The 16,949-nt window shown below is 46.0% G+C and overlaps 1 protein-coding gene across 2 annotated transcripts in view; it reads right to left on the reverse strand.

Annotated features, from left to right (window-relative positions):
- Positions 1-875: 875 nt before the first annotated feature.
- ROBO4 (roundabout guidance receptor 4) overlaps positions 876-16,949 on the reverse strand; it is a 106,530-nt gene continuing 90,456 nt past the window's right edge. Inside the window, exons 18-20 of one of the 2 annotated variants that reach the window (XM_080982334.1) lie at positions 14,974-15,383; positions 9,015-9,278; positions 876-3,130 (exon numbers count right to left, since the gene is read on the reverse strand). In XM_080982334.1, the coding sequence (XP_080838460.1) occupies positions 2,964-3,130; positions 9,015-9,278; positions 14,974-15,383 (841 nt within the window). In that variant the 3' untranslated portion in view covers positions 876-2,963. The remainder of the gene's footprint in view (positions 3,131-9,014; positions 9,279-14,973; positions 15,384-16,949) is intronic. The other variant, XM_080982335.1, reaches the window with a different exon arrangement.

Raw genomic sequence — 16,949 nt, forward strand, 5'->3', positions numbered from 1 at the left:
AGGTATTGTGGTCCTGAGCTGATGAAGGCTTTATACGTCAAAACCAGCGCCTTCAATTGGGCCCGGAATCTAATTGGTAGCCAGTGCAGTCAGACCAGGATCGTTTTAATATGCTCAAACAGTCCTGCCCTGATGAGCAACCTGGCTGCTGAATTCTGCACTAGCCAAAGTTTCCGAATCACCTTCAGGTTTTGAATGTTGCTCTTCCATCAGGCCTTTGACTGACTAATATTATACAGCCTTTTAAATGTGTTAAATGTGGGAAGCAAGGGTTCTTGTTTTGCTGATTTGTTTTATTTATTTTCATGTTTTTATCCTGTATTTTATTCTGTGAACCACCCTGAGATCTTATGATCAAGGGCGGTAAATAAATGAAATAAAATAGTGTATATCCATTTAGTGACAAACTAGGTGACAGATTAGGTCTCTCTCTTTCTGTGTGTACACACACACACACACACACACACACACACAAATATGCATGCAAGAGGCAGAGTTGAAGGACACTTTATAGTCCGGCAGTAGGACTGGGGAGAGGTGTGGCCTGGGGAGAAGTCTAAGGACCAGACAGAGAGCTGCATTTGGCCCTGTACCTGAGGTTTCCAGCCCCTGTATGGAACTTTTGGGTCTCTTTGAGCAGCTACCATGTCTTAAAGTACACTCCTTGCTAAATTCTATCAGTTGGATGGTCTGGGAAATGGACACCCACATCCTCTGGGGATGACTTGCCCTGAACCAACTTCTCCCCTGCTTTCCCTCACCCCCAACCTGGTCAGTTGTAAATACCTCTTAGGTAAAGGATGTACAGAAGGAAACAACTGGCACGTACCTATGGCCTCTTTGAAACACTGTGATGCTATGAAATGGATTGCACCTTTTGGAAATGTTTCAATTTATTTACACAGTAAGGCCACACACACACACATGAAAAAGTTAGTAGCTGTGCCACATCAGGCACAATTAGTAGACCTGCAAAAGAAAGAAAATGTTTGCAGCGACGTAAACAGTTCTCCTGCAAGAAGGTAAAAACAGAGAAAGCAACAAAGGGCTGCCCAAGTTTAAAATGATTACCAGGTTGCTATTTTCTCCACTTTGAAGATTCTTTCTTTCTTTCTTTCTTTCTTTCTTTCTTTCTTTCTTTCTTTCCTTCTTTCTTTTTCTCTCTATCTCTCTCTCTCAGAAACCACTGCAGGCTGCATGGAGACGGTGGTGGTGGGGACCTCAGTCCAAACTTTAAAAATCCACAGGGTTGGCAATCAATAGTTAAGTAGGAGATTAGAAAAAGTGCCCCTCTCCCCAGTAGAAATGTCCTTGCAAGTCAGCAACCCAGATGGTGGCAGAGGCTGATGGATCCTGGGAGAGAAGCCAATGAAGAAAAGACCCAGAGGGTTTTTCTTCATTCTCCTGACACTGATCTCCACCTCAGAGGCTCCTGCGATGATCAGACTTCTGAAGAGTTGCCAATATGGCCAGGAGAAGAAGGAGGAGAAGAAAACACTGGTCTGGCTTTGCTCCTCTCCCTTTATAGTCCATTTAATATGCAAGAATCAGCAGGTGAAGGTTTTCCTGTTGCAAAGCTAAATACGTTCAGCTCAGTGGTGCCATCCGGGTAGGACTTTGGGGCAGATGTCCAGGGATCCATTCAGCTGCAGGAGCAGGAAGGCTCCTAAATGCATCAATCCTAAATGCTGGATTACCACATTTTGAAGTTAAGTAATATATATTGCTGTCGAAAGAGGGGAGGGGTGTTAGGAACACAGTCTAAAATTATGCAAATGCACCACTAGATCATCTGCTCAGGACTGCAGATCATCATGGCAGGCTATAGAAGGACCGGTTCAAAAACTGTAAACTGATATCTTTTTCCCTATCCCCCCAAAAAAACATACACTGGAACACCAAGGATAAAATGAGAGAAGGTGAATCCCAGGCCTGACTCACTGACATCCCAATTCTATGCATTTTTACTCAGAAGGAAGTCTCGCTGTGTTCCATGAGGCTTACTCCTACTTAAGTTTGCACAGGGCTGCATGATGCTCAATAGTCCAAACTAGTCTCAAAGCTAAAAAAAATTGTGAACACGATACGGGCAGGTTCCTTCTTCCACATATATTATGAACAATGCTATGGTTGAGGTGAGAAGAGGAGGTTACACAGAACCAGGCCATTGATCCCTCGAACTCAGTGCTGTCATCAGTCCAGGGTTTCAGACAGGGGTTTGTCTCCCCCTGAGAGATGCTAGAATGAGAAGAGACTTTCTGAAATTTTGCAAAGGTCCACGGCATGCAGGCAGAACTGGCTCAAGGACTTCCAAGGAACTTCCATGGAAATTCTCCTTCCCAGAAGGGATTACAAATATATGCTTGGGTTTGTTGACAAAGGCCAAGATTGGTGAAAGTCTACTGGCCAAGAAGAGATACTGATTAGAGCTAGGGAATGAAGGAGCTGTCAATTTTTGTTCCCTCAGTTCCTCATTTTTCCCAGTCTTAAATTCTGTTCTCCACATTTTCCCAGCGATTTGCAATTCCTCGTGAAAATTCACCGGCATGCGAATTTCTCCTAATAAACACTTTTTGAAATGCAGTTTTAACTAACGTACATATTTTTTTTTGCAGGCAATTTCCCCTAATATAATTCTTTTGGGGGTATGTTATTTTTGCTAATGTATTCCTTTTCATGCACCCTCTCCGATAATCTAGCCATATTTTGTAAACATTGATTGGAGAAGTGCATTGCAAAATCGGGACAAGGGCAGATTTCAAAGGATGTTTGGGTTATGGTCTGTGTATCATTTTGAAAAGTGTGAATTTGATCAATCCTCCTCTCAATGCAAACTGAATTGAACGTCTCCCCCATCCCTCTCTAATCCTGACAGACCCCTTTCCAAGGAAGTGCAAGAGGGGCCTGCCTTGATCTGTTTCATGCACCTTTGTCCCCACACTCAGATGTGCTCTCCGGGCTTCTCAGCGACCCCCTTTGTTTGGCGTGGCGAGCTTCTCCACAACCGGTTCCTCTCCTCTCTTGGGAATGGCAAAGGATCCTGACCCAGAGTCCTGGGTAGCTGTCAGAGGAGCCTTGATGGCCCCAGCTTCTCTGTCTGGATAGCTGCTTGAGTCAGACTTGCAGGCACCTGAAAAGAAACAGTCTGTTGCTATTACTGTCCTTTGGGGAAGGGGCAGGGAGGGGCTGTAGCTCAAGCACAAAAAAGGATATTGTTCCAGGCAATACTGACGCACCAGGGCAGGGGCACAGAAGATTTGGGCAAAGCCAGAAGCCGTTGCTTTGACAACCAAGGGGAAAATCCTGTGTGCACATACTGGAGCCGGTCAAAAGCGTGTGCCCGGCAGGCCTCCCTCTGGTGCAAACAAAGGCACTTTTCCTACAGCAGGGCTTTTGCTCAGCATATCCTAGAAGAACCATCTCTCTCCCCCCCCCCCACATCCCTGAAAAGAAGCAAATTAATAATATCCAAACAGTGCAACAAGCAGACGTCCAAATAAAGAGCTTGCTGCCTTTTGACTGGTATAAGCAAGGTTAGAACTGCCTGTTTTTATGGGCCTTGCACCTCTGCCTTTAACAACAACTTATGAAGTTTCCTTCCAAAATCTAAACTGCGGTATGGCCCATGAGTTGTTAAAAGCATAGGAGCAGGAGCAGCAAAACAGAAAAAGTTGACAACTCAAGGGCTAACTCCATGGAAACAGCTCTTTATTCAAACAACTTCTACTGAGAAGTCTCTGTTTCATTCCTCCTCTGTCTTCTGTGAACCCCAACAAATTTCTGAAGAATCTCAGTAAGAGACCTATTAGTTTAGGAAACTGACTTAGGCAGAATTGGTTCACCTAGCACCATATTGTCTACACTGACTGACAGGGCACTCCATAGAGGGATCTGTTCCAGTCCTAACTGGAGATGCCAGAGCTTGAACTGGGACCATCTACATGAAGAGCAGATGCTCTTCAACCAAGCTATGGCCCCTCAACAAAAGGCCCTTCCCCCATGCAAAATGTCTGCTTCTGCACCTAAGGGGACACTATTTCAACTGGTCCTCTTGGCAGTGAGTGTGGGGCCTGAAGGCTTGCAGGGAGTGGGCTAAGGACAGCCCAGAGAATGGCAGTTAATGAGGGCAGCTCAAACATGTGTCAGCATCTGTTTAAGCATGTGCTTGCCAGGGCCCATATTGCATTGTCCAGAGGTTTTCAACCTTTTTGAGCCCACAGCTCCCATGACCAACTACATTCTTTCTGAGGCACCCCTGTGGGGCTCAGGAGCCCAGTTATGTCACCCCTTGCCTGCAGAGCTGGCAGCCTCTCACCCTTTTTCGAACACCCCCCTTGTGGAGTGTTCCCTCAGCCTCATCTCCTCTCCCTCTCCTTGGGAGTCCTCTGGGCAGTTGCTGCTGCTGCTGCTGCCCCCAGTCTCTGAGCTGTCCCCTCTGCCCCAAGGAGAGCTGCCTCCTCACACTGCCCCACAGGGACCTGGAAAGAGGATGCCCCCAGCCTTAGTGGCCCAACGGAGAATGACCCAAGGTAAACGTGAGGCCAGCACCTTACCTTGGGAGACAGCAGTGGCGGCAGCAGGCACTGCCGGGCCTGCATGTTGGAAAGTCTCCCCTTCAACACCAGGCACTCAGCTCCCAGGCAGGCCTTGCACACAGCAAGCACAAGAAAGGCCAGCATGGTGCCTGCCAGCCTGCCTGCCCAACCTCCCACTAGTCTTTCCATTCCCAACAGCAAGGGCTGTTGTACTGGCTGGCTTGACTCCCTCACCCACTTGCCTCAGCTCCTGTCAACCAGAACCCCCTGGCCAGCCCCAGAAGCATCATTCTCCAGGAGAGCATATCACCAGGGCTGCTGCAACAGCTGTGCAAGCCTTTGGGAGGCAGAGACGCAAGAGGGCATCAGAGGGAAGGAAAGAGGAACAGAGGCCAGTGTTGCCCATGGCACCCCTGTCCATCATTCAAGGCACCCCAGGGTGCCACAGCACACTAGTTGAAAACCACTGGCATTGTCCCTCCAGATGTTGCTGGAGAGCCAGAGGTTGTCCAACCTGGCCTTAATCAGCAGCTACCTCTGATGAGTGGCTTATCTCCTGTGGTGGTATAGACTGCCACGAACAAAGGCAGAGCAATATAGCACCCGCACTGTCATAAGTACGTATCACTGCAGAGTACTCGGCCTTCTTGCCAGAGTACATAGATCACGGTCTGTGACTTAGTTTGTAATATGACAAGTGCTCTCTATTGATGATCCAACTATTCTCCTTCAAGGACGCCAGAGAGGCTCAGTGAACTCTGAATACAATGGCCTGCTGGAAACAAACAAACAAAAACAGGGACAGGACTTCTGCCAGTTAAGCAGAAGAGGGAGTTTCTGCAGATGTAGCTTGTCACCTGCTCAACTCCCCTATTTGGCTCAATTATTAAAGGTGCAGAGGAGTTTCCAATGGACCGTGCTAATTAAAGGTACAGCAGATTCCTATCATAAGAATATAGGAAGCTGCCTTAGATTGAGGCAGACCAATTGGCCTCTCTTGCTCAATGTTGTCTATCCTGGCTGGTTTCAGGCAGGCCTCTCTCCCAGCCCTACCTGGAGATGCCAGGGATTGAATTTGGGACCTTCGGCATGCAAGGCAGGTGCTTCAGGACTGAGCTATGAGCCTCATCCGCCTTCCCTCTACAACACAACTCTTGAAGACGCAGGAGCAGCCCTGGCCTGCTCTTTTTTGCACCTGCCTTCCGACCCCTGAATGCCTTTGATGGATGCTTGCTGTGATCCACAAGAGGCATCGCTCAGAGCTATCTTGGGGAGTGAGGCTTTCTCCTGTGTGAGGCTCTGATCCAAAGTGGATATGGCAGGGGAGGCAAGGTGCACGGGATACTTCTATCACTAATTGAATCTCTCTTCCTTGCTTGCTGAGGCGCAAAGGTGTGGGAGGCCATCAGTCAGTCAGAGCATTGGAAATCAATAGGTCTTCTCTGTGCACCCCTGCCCCCACCATGGAGCAGTCATGGACTGCAGACACTGGCCCCAATTCAACGCACTGCCGGCAATTTATAAGACACACCCACCCAAAAAGAGAGAAGCCACATAGGCAGTTGAATGGGGCGGAGGTGTCACCCTATTCCTTCGAAAGCAGGTGGCTTTCAGCAAAATTTGCAAAACAAGCAGCAAATTTGCTGAAGTACAGGAGTTGCAATGGCCCAAATCACCATGTGTGATGCTCTCATGTTGGCCCACAGAGCAGCATCTCAGATCTGGGTCAGGCAGGCTGACCTCTTGCAATTAACAAAGTCTGTGTATCTTGAGCAGCTGAGGAGGCCAAGGGCATTTTGGCAGGTGTGGCGATTTACCAAGTTACCAAGGGGTTGAAAAGCTCCCTCCTATCCTGGCTGTTTAATCTACCCAACTCGTAAGTGCAAAGGAATCTCTTGTGTCAAAAGGCTGGCCAACCCTGGGCAAGAGAGTTGCGTATGTCCTGTTTGCAATGCACAGACAAGGCTGCTGCAAATCAGGAGAACCATTCTTTTCCCCTGCCGTTTATTGTCCCCATGACAATGCCCTCCCTATTTAGCTTGAATTTCTTGCCGCCTGACTTCCATCAGCTCAGTTCCAGAAGGTCAGGACTTTTAGGGTGCAAATAACATTATTGAGGGTCCAGAGGGCAAAGTCCACCTCCCCACCCTGTCAGCTTGACTTGACGGATTGGGATCGCCTTAAATGAACAATTCCCAGTCTGAAGTCAAGCCTCTGGCACAACCAAGCAGAACACAGAAAATTTATGAACTGTGGCAGCAGCAGTGCTCTGAATCAGTGCTGGGGGGGGGGGGGAGGGAAGCCACCATTTACATTTCCCACCATGCTCTCAATGTAAGATCGCTCTAGGATGGGGTGGAGACATGGGTGGGGGCCCTCCAGGTTTTGCCCTCCAGATGTTGTCAGCCTCCAAATCCCATCAGCTTCAACCAGCACAGCCAGTGGTCAGGGATGATGGGAGTAGGTTACTGGGACCCTACAACTGCCCAACAATGCCACATCTGGATGCTGGGCCTGCTCCCAGGCTAGCCAGATGCAAAAGGGGAAAGGACGTCTGTAGCTTTAGTACAGCCGTGGGGAGCAATTTTAGCCCAGTTGGCCAGCTCTTTATCTCCTGCCATCCCAAAGGCCAATGTTGAGAGGTGTGGGGGACAACCCACCTGTCACTCATCCGATGTTATAACGATGTCAGGTGATTGACAGGTGGGTTGATCCACCCACCTGTTAAAATTGGCCTGTGTGGGTGGGGGGAAGATAGTGACCAAGGAGGATTAATCTCCCTACGCATCAGCTGGTGCATAGGGATTTCAAGCTGGCTTTTTGCAGGGTGAAGGTAAAGGTAAAGGACCCCTGACAGTTAAGTCCAGTCGCAGACGGCACTGGGGTTGCAGCGCTCATCTCACTTTACAGGCCAAAGGAACCAGCGTTTGTCCGCTTCCACAGACAGTTTTTCCGGGTCATGTGGCCAGCATGACTAAGCAGCTTCTGGCAAAGCCAGAGCAGTGCATGGAAACATCGTTTACCTTCCCGCCAGAGTGGTACCTATTTATCTACTTGCACTGGAGTGCTTTCGAACTGCTAGGTTGGCAGGAGCTGGGACTGAGCAACGGGAGCTCACCCCGTTGTGGGGATTCGAACCGCTGACCTTCTGATCGGCAAGCCCAAGAGGCTCAGTGGTTTAGCCCACAGTGCAGGGATCACCCCCTAATTCATTGTTGTTGTTGGCATCTGTCTGTCTCGAGAGACAATGGAGGGGATGAAGCCAAACTGCTGCATTAGCAACACCAAAGTGACCTCCCTGGGGAAGAAGCATGCACAGAGAGTATGGAGGTCCTGGGCTGCCCAGATGATGAGACCTCCCTCTCAGCCTCACTGATGTGGTCCAAAGGAAAGCAGAGCATTACGTTGGGCACCAGCTTGGCTGCAGGTGTTGCTGCAATTTATTTGATCCAGCTGCATCCAGCTACAGGTGATCCCACACCTGTAGTCACCTGTGATATCAGCTGTAAGGCAGCTAAGCATGTGTTCTGGAAAACATCCCTTGCGGGAGGACAGAGGTGTCTCCCCCTGCTTTGGTAGCTGCGTACGAGAGGGTCACCTTGGGAGGTGCAGCTTGTCATGCAAGCAGCATCTAGTGAAATATATTCTTCAATGCAACTGTTAAAAGTGCAGAGAGACCAGTCCCTTTTGCCCCTTGACCCCACATCTGCTCCATATGCAGTTATTAAGAACATGACAAAAAACACTTTTTATCATATGTGGTGGGAATGTAAAAAAGTGAAAAACTTCTGGGAAATGATATATAATGAGATGAAAAAGATGTTGAAATATACATTTATTAAGAAACCAGAAGCATTTTTACTTGGCATTGTAGGAGATGATATTAATAGACAGGATTGTAAGTTGTTTTTATATGCAATGACAGCAACAAGAATACTATTGGCACAAAAGTGGAAGCAAGAAGAACTGCTGACGAAAGAAGAATGGAGGATGAAGTTGATGGACTATGCAGAATTAGATAAATTAACAGGAAGGATTCGAAACCTGCGGGATGAGAGATTCTTAGAAGACTGGAATAAATATATGAACTGTTTGAAAAGTAATTGTGATGTACAGATTACGCTAGTAGGACTGCAAGAAGTTTTGTAAGGTGGATTATTTGAAATATTGCAAGAAAGACTATGAAGAGATAATTAAGGATAATTAAATGTAATATAGAAATTAAGAAATGCAGAATAAGTGATAAAGAACAGAAAATCATCAGAGGTGTTGATGGAAGTCTAAAAACATTGTATAAGAGGAGAAGTTATGTTGTATGACTGTTGGAACTGATATTTTAAAAATTCTATAAAAATGTGTATATAAAAAAGAGAAGGAAGAGGAAGAGTTCATCTCTACTCTCATTTGCTTTTCTGTCTAAGATTGCAGCCTCCAAGGCTACTTTCCCAAATAAATAAATAAAAGACAAAAAACACTTGCCCTTTATCCCCTGCAAGGCAGAAGTGAGTGGCTGGGTTTCTCCTGCTACTGTTGCCACCTTTCCCTTTCCCAACTCCGGGACGGCGTTCCAGTTCTCAGCCTTCTGCGGATACTTGGCTTCCTCCTCATCCACCCAATCTGTGCTCCACTCCCACGCAGGAAGGAGCTGCGATCCGGGAGGCTTCTGCTCAGCTTCCTCTGAGCTCTCCAAGGAAACGTGTGGTTGCAGGAGTCCATGGAGAGGGGGTGCTGAAGGCAAAATGTCTGCAAGGGAGAAGAGCAGGCAGGTCACCACCCACTCAGGGGAAGCAGGGATTTCATCTAAAGACCAACCACAGTCACAGAGCAGGAAGGGACCTCCAGGGGTCAACTAAGGACAACCCCTTTGCTATAGAATCCCTGGCAGATGGCCTTTGGAAACCTCCAATGAAGGAGAGTCCACCACCTTCTGATTCATTGCAGCGCTTATACAGTGTCTGTCCAGGATGTCATGCAGGGCTCTCACCCAGTCGTACCTGGAAATGCCAGTGAAATGCTAGAGGGCCTTCTCGGTAGTGGCACCCGCCCTGTGGAACACCCTCCCTTCAGATGTGAAGGAAATAAGCAGCTATCTTCTCTTTAAAAGACATCTGAAGGCAGCCCTGTTTAGGGAAGTTTTTAATGTTTGATGCTGTATTGTTTTTAACACTCGATTGGAAGCCTCCCAGAGTGGCTGGGGAAACTCAGCCAGATGGGCGGGGTATAAATAATAAATTATTATTATTATTATTATTATTATTATTATTATTATTATTATCGTTATCATTATCATTATCTCATTATCATTATCTCATTATCATTATCATTATTATTTAATCTGGGACAGCCTACATGCAAAGCAGACGCTCTTTCCCTGCCCTATGTCCAGAACCACCTCCAGGGGATCCCGTTGAACTGCAAAAATAATGACACGATAGCAACCAGATTCAGTTGCCCCGTTCCTTAGTATCGCTCAGACAAGCCCACAGCAGTTTGTTGGGAGTGCAGAGAAGGGAAAACACCAGAGGTGTTACAGAAAAGTGGGGTGTGTGTGTGTGTGTGTGTGTGTGTGTGTGTGTGTGTGTGTTAATGCTACAGGCAAAAGCAACAACACCACATTTCAGGGTTTTGCATTAATAAAATTGGGAATAACTCTCCACATTCTCTTGGAATCCCTAATGCAATTTCCAATCCCCTCTTTTGCACCTACAAATATGTGATGAAATGGTGGGCCAATAAATCATTTTATTCCCCCTGACTGTGCCTTTGACAAGGTGGTTTAGGAGCATTCAAGGGTTTGCAACCTGTGCAAGATTGCTGAATATGTTCCAGTTTAGAAGTTTGCTTTTTTCCCCCTTGTAGGGTATGTGTGTTATGATGAATGCAGGTCTAAGCAGGACAAGGGAAATTAAAATGATCCATGGTCTGGCGCATGAGAATCACTTACAGATTTCTTTTTTAAAATTAAGCTGTATATAATTTGTATAAACAAATGAGTGATAAAACAAACAGGCTTTTGGGTGGCTCCTAAGATAAAAAAGAAAAGAAAAAAGATGACAAGCAATGGAATCCTATGTATATCTACTCAGAAGTCGATTCTATTTGAGTCTTATGGAAATTATTCCCAAGTAAACAGGTATAGGATTCCAGCCTAAGTCGGGGCAAAGGGTGTGATAGAAGTTTACAAAATTATACCTGCTTGGAAGAAAGAGAGAACTTTCTTTCCCTCTCAGACATGAAGCTGTTCAGGGGCATTACAAAGACACAGGTACACAATTCTGCATAAAACATGCATATGCTGATTTATATGCACTGGTGCAAATTTTGGCTGAATTTTGCAGGGGTGAAAACAAACTCTGCCTCTTGCTCAAAGGCCTTACTCTGAGCTATGGGCCGCTGATAGGATTATCTGGGTGCCTTTTGTTAAGTTGTGGGTGAACATATCAGACGACACAGCGATTCTTCAAACAGCTCTTCTTTATTCAGAGGCCAGAACTGAACTGAAGGGCTCAGTCAGCCTGCTTATATAGAGCTCCAGCACCACGTTACTGTAGCAACTTTCTAAAACTATCCAATCACTGAACATCACTTTCGATCCTTCATTTGCATAACTATCTACAGTATCCCCCTGCTGGCCCAGGGTGAGAACTTCAGTACATAACACCTTTTAGGCAGATGGGACCCATAATCTATTGCTACAACTTGCTGTGCATGTGCATTTTACAATGAAAACAAGTTCAACGTCCAACATTCATGCACAGACATGCACACACAAACACACACTTATTTTTTTCCTTCTTTGCCCGTCTACTGCATGTACTTACAAGGACCCGGCTACCACTCAATAGCCAGAGGAACTCCCAGCAGTGGACAGCAATGCTCACCTGACCTCCCAACAGCTGTCATTGCTGCTTATCCAGGAGGAAAGGGGGAGAGGCAAGGCAGTAGTCAGCACAGTGCAAAAGCGCTGTGAGAGCTAATTTAGTGTTTCCACCGGGGCATTTGCCCCCATGCTGACCTTCTCCCTCCCAGTAAGCATCAGAGACTCAGCTGTTGGAAGCTCAGGTGAGCACTACCATCCCACCACACCAGCTGCTAGTGGACACGCCTCTGTAGCCTATCTTTGGACAGATCTGCACTGAACATTTAAAGCATATTCAGTGCACATTTAAAGCATACAACTTCTCCCAAAGAATCCCAGTAGTTTGTTAAGGGTGCTGGGAATTTGCAACTCTCTGAGGGGGGAAATCACAGTTCCCTGATTTCTTTGGGGGAAGCCATGAGCTTTAAATGCGCACTGGGTGCGATTATTTTCAACTTTTTATTTTGTATTTTGTATTTTAAATTTTTTTTATGAACTATCCATTTTTATGAATTTTAAATTTTAAAAATTTTTTTATGAACTATCAATTCTTTATTGATTAAAAGATTTGCATGTCTATACAAACATTATGTATTATCTCTTAACAGGTAAAAGGAAAAAAGGAAAAATATATATAAAATAGAAAAATTATAAAGAAAAAAATAAAGAAGTAACAAAGTTAAGAAACAAAGAAATCAAATTAAAAAGAGAGAGAGAAAGTTATTTACATACATTTGCATACATTTGTATGCAAAAGAGGGAATGCATCTCAGAAGCAAAGAGCAGACTCTCCGAGTGTCCCTATTTGCCAGGGACAGCCGCAAATTTACAGAAGCCCTCTCGGTTTTACATAATTTTGTATTTTTATACTATTGTGTTACCGTCCTGGGATCTTATGGAGAAGGAGGAGTAAGAAATGTTACTGATGATGATGGTGATGATATCACTACCTTACATACACAATATCCTGCAAGCCTAAATCCACAGAATCTGTGGCTGGGGTCTCACTGGATTGTTCTGCGATGCCAAATGCAGAAATCTGGTGGGATGCCCAAAAGGCTTGTCTGGGGTGAAATCTACACACATATTTTTTTTAAAAATGCTGTGAAAATGCTTTATATCAAAAAGTTTTGAAAAATCCATTGAATTTTGCATAGCTCATTGTCGCCATCTACTGTCACCTTTGCATATTGCACTTTGCAACACATTAAAAACATTTTAATTGCTGCTGTGTAGCTGAGTCCAAGGTCAAGCACACTAAGCCTTACCTGACCTCACAGTGGAGGCCTGAATGATTGTGGGGACAAAGGCTGGAAGAATTTCAAAGGCATCTGTTAGGAAGGAGCGAAACCAATCCTCCCTCTGCCTTTGAGGGGAAGGGGAACGGGAGCTGTCTCCTGGCCAGTCGCTTAGGGATTTTCAGCCTATTTGTGCCCAGAAGCTCTTTACCCCTCCTGCCTTCCCAGGCCTCCCCTCTTTTTCGCTTGCTCCATCAATCTTGTCATTTACGGCCCTCAAAGTTTGCAATACGGGGAGAAGAACTTGAAACAAAAGCCTCGTTCTAACGGCAAAGGAGAATTACTGCCGCGATAAATCAAACCGCACTTCCCTAGCCGTCTGCCTTATTATGAGGAACAGAGATTGAATGGAAGGGCCCACAACCTGAGCAGGAGATACCGAATAAATCAACGGGGCTGTCGGCTGCACCGGAGAGGCTGGATCACACCCTGCGTGCAACTGAACTCCACTGTCCCAGAGGGCGTCTCTAAGGAGGGCAAGGATCTGCTCACACACACTTGTAGAGTCGGCTGTCACCTGGCTGAGCAGAGCCAGGGGGAGGAGGCTCCCTAGGTTGGTTAAAGGTAAAGGTAAAAGGACCACTGACCATTAGATCCAGTCATGGCCGACTCTGGGGTTGCGTCGCTCATCTCGCTTTACTGGCCGAGGGAGCCAGTGTACAGCTTTCGTCATGTGGCCAGCATGACTAAGCCACTTCTGGCGAACCAGAGCAGCGCACGGAAACACCGTTTACCTTCCCGCTGGAGCGGTACCTATTTATCTACTTGCACTTTGACGTGCTTTCGAACTGCTAGGTTGGCAAGAACTTTTCCCCATAATGAGGCACAATTAATATCCTTTTAAAAACAGCAGCAGCAACAAGCATTTTTCCTCCTCCACAGATTCGTTTTGCTCTGTGTTTCAATCTGTATCCCTAAACTACAGCACAAGCCTATGCATATCTACTCAGAAGTAAATCCCGCTGAGTTCAGTGAGATTTACTTGCAGGAAGGTAGGTGTAGGATTGCAGTCTTTGCTGTGTGCCCCCCCCCCCAAAACCACACAATTCTCTTTATGTACAGATAAACAAAGAATCAAATAAAACTGAATACATATAATCAGTGGAATTATACTCCATAAAATGGATGCTATCCACCAAATATTTTATGGCCTCTAGCCCTCATATTTTGCTTTAGCTTTATATTTCACATCAGAGCAGCTGGAGAAGGAGGAAGCTGAAACATTTTGCTATAAAAAAGTAATTTGTTTTTTTAGTCCTTGGACTAAATATATGTTTTTAGTGATTAACTGCACCCTACCAGGATCCAGAGCTAACGTGTCTAAAATGCTGTACCAAGTGTTAAAAATAGTTTCTTCCTCTGTGTGTGTGACTGTGCACACGTGTGGGAAGATAGATAGATGATAGATGATAGATAGATAGATAGATAGATAGATAGATAGATAGATAGATGATAGATAAATGATAGATAGATCGATCTGAGAGACACTCACACCTATTTCTATCTTGTCATAACCTCACTTTCTGTTTTACAGTGATTCCAATAATTCCTATCTTACTTATTACTCCAAAATGCAATAAAAATGGACCACTCTTCAATAAAGATTTCTCTCCCCATCTGCCTTAATTATATTTTTTTAACAAGCTGCCATTTTGTTAAAATCTGCTCTCCTCTGTATTGCTTATCCGCTTGTGAATTCATTTTTATTTTTATCTTGTTGATGGACTCGGCTGGTGCCGGACACATTGGGCACCTTTTTATGGAAAGGTGGTGCCTGAAAATAACAAGCAAATAAATAAATAAGCAGAAGGGCACCAGTTATTTGCTACAAGGAAGGGAAGCGGTGGTGTGCGGTCAGTGGACTAGGGGGACCAGGCTAGTCTATTAAATGTTCCCGGTAAATTAGAGTATTAAAATATTAAAGCCTGGCGCCTCCTTCCCAAAGTCTGGGAAGTTTCTGCCAGGCTTAGGGAGGGAAGCACAGCCCCACATCACCCTTGCAAGCCTCTGGCCCTAACTGTTCCCCTATGAAGAAGAGTTTGGATTTGATATCCCGCTTTATCACTACCCGAAGGGGTCCCAAAGCGGCTAACATTCTCCTTTCCCTTCCTCCCCTACAACAAACACTCTGTGAGGTGTGTGGGGCTGAGAGACTTCAAAGAAGTGTGAGTAGCCCAAGGTCACCCAGCAGCTGCATGTGGAGGAGCGGAGACGCGAACCCAGTTCACCAGATTACGAATCTACAGCTCTTAACATTTTCACCAGGAAAGGATGCTGTTACCTGTCAACGCCTTGTCTATGTCCCTCTGGGCCAGCCCAAAGCAGAAGCTGTCCACCGCCACGGCCAGAGCTTGGGCAAAACTGGCATCAACAAGGAAGGAGCCGTCGGTGGAACTGACCAGGCTGCAGCGGGTGCTGGTGCCGTTGTCCTCCGAGACAGATCCCCACCCGTTGAGCAGGGAGCCCCCCAGCGAGGCGTCATCCTCACTCAGGCTGGACGAAGGGGTCCAGCAGAAACTGCGGAAGAACTTTGTGGAACGGCAGCCACCTTCCTCCTCCATGTTGGGGTCGTCATCGTCGTCCACGGCACTGTTCTCTAGCAGCTCAGAGGCCAGCGGACCACAGATGTAGCCATAGGTATGAGGTGGGGAGAAGACCCGCGGAGGAGCAGAAACGCCGTCGCTCTGTTGCCTTAGGAGAAAGGCAATAAAAGTAGGCAATTAAAGCCATGTCCAGCAAGGAGAAATGAGCAACATTGGTTCAGTAACATCAGTAGATGTGTGGCATTAAATACACATTAGCATTTCTTAAACAGGACAAGAACGGGGACACAAGAGTCCTTTGAAATTCACATTTCTCTGAATTTTGCTGCGCAGACCTCCAGTCAAGTAATGTCTATAAAAATGCATACGTTGAAATACCATGAGCCTAAAAAGTCACATGTCGGTGAAAATGGCTCCCCGTCTATGGAATGTTCTCTCCAGGGAAGTTTGTCTGGCACCTTCATTATACACGTTTAGGCGCCAGGCAAAAACATTCCTTTTTAACCAGGCCTTTGATTGATCTTATTGGCATCCAACACGCTTTTAGAATGTGGCTCTTTTGGGATTTTTTTTTTTAAATGGGTTATTGTTTTTGGTTTGATTTTATATGTTGTGGTCTTGTTTGTGAACCGCCCTGAGACCTCCGGATATAGGGCAGTGAATATTGAATATTGAATAATAATAAATAAATAAATAAATAAATAAATAAATAAATAAATAAAATAACACAAAAATGCACTTCATTAGGGGAAACATCTTTGCACAAAATGCATATTTGGCAAAATTGCAAACAAGCATGCCAAATTACAGAAATGCACACCCAAAATAGTGGTGCATTTGCATCGGGAAATGCAGAGAACTAAACTGAAGACTGGGAAAATATTGGAAGACTGGAAGACATAGAGAAGCAAAAGGTGACATCTAAGAGGGTTGGTGGTCACCCTCCTTGGAGGACTTCAAGCTGAGGTCAGATAGTCATTGGTTGGGGATGCTCTAGCACTGGACTGCCTGCCTCTTGAGGGAGCTTGGACTGGACCTCTCCACCTCTATGGTTCAAGGATGCTATGAGCCATCTCTGATACAGACTTAAAAAAACACACTCCAAATGCTTTAGGCTCTGGGAGGTGGCGATCCACTGTGGCCTTAGGTCTCAGCCTCATTTCAGCAAGAGGGTGGTACAGAGAGAAAGAGAGAGGAAAACGGAGAGAGGGAGAGAGGAGCTATACAGTCCCGCAATGCTGCAAACTCTGCCACTTTTGGTTCTGGTTCTGCCCTCCACCACTCGCCATCAGTTGCAGCCCCAAATAGACATCTCCCATGGCTCAACAGACCCTTCCTAACCCTTTCAGGATGCTCCAACCCCTTATCATTTTGGTCACCGTTTCCCTGGCATGTTTCTATGGGGCATGCTGTCCTGCCAGCAGCCTCCCACCCAGGAAATGACCCAACTGAGGTCTTCTTAAGCTCTGGCAATGCTGCAACATCCAGAATTCTCCAAGTGTTACCCGTGTCCATCTGCCTGCATTATTCGCTTAAGTGCCCTTCCTTTATTTTATTTTTTTCTAAACCTGCACAAAATCCCTGACAGAGGCAAATTGCCCATGCTGGAGCTCTGCCAAGGATCTCTTTGGCATTTGGGATGAAGTGGAATGATACTGCTCATCTTTTAAAGAGCATTCGGGGGGGGGGGGGCAGCTGAAACTGCCAGAAAAGG

This window comes from Podarcis pityusensis, assembly GCF_964106645.2.
Source record: "Podarcis pityusensis genome assembly, chromosome: 15".
Classification (NCBI taxonomy): Eukaryota; Metazoa; Chordata; class Lepidosauria; order Squamata; family Lacertidae; genus Podarcis; species Podarcis pityusensis.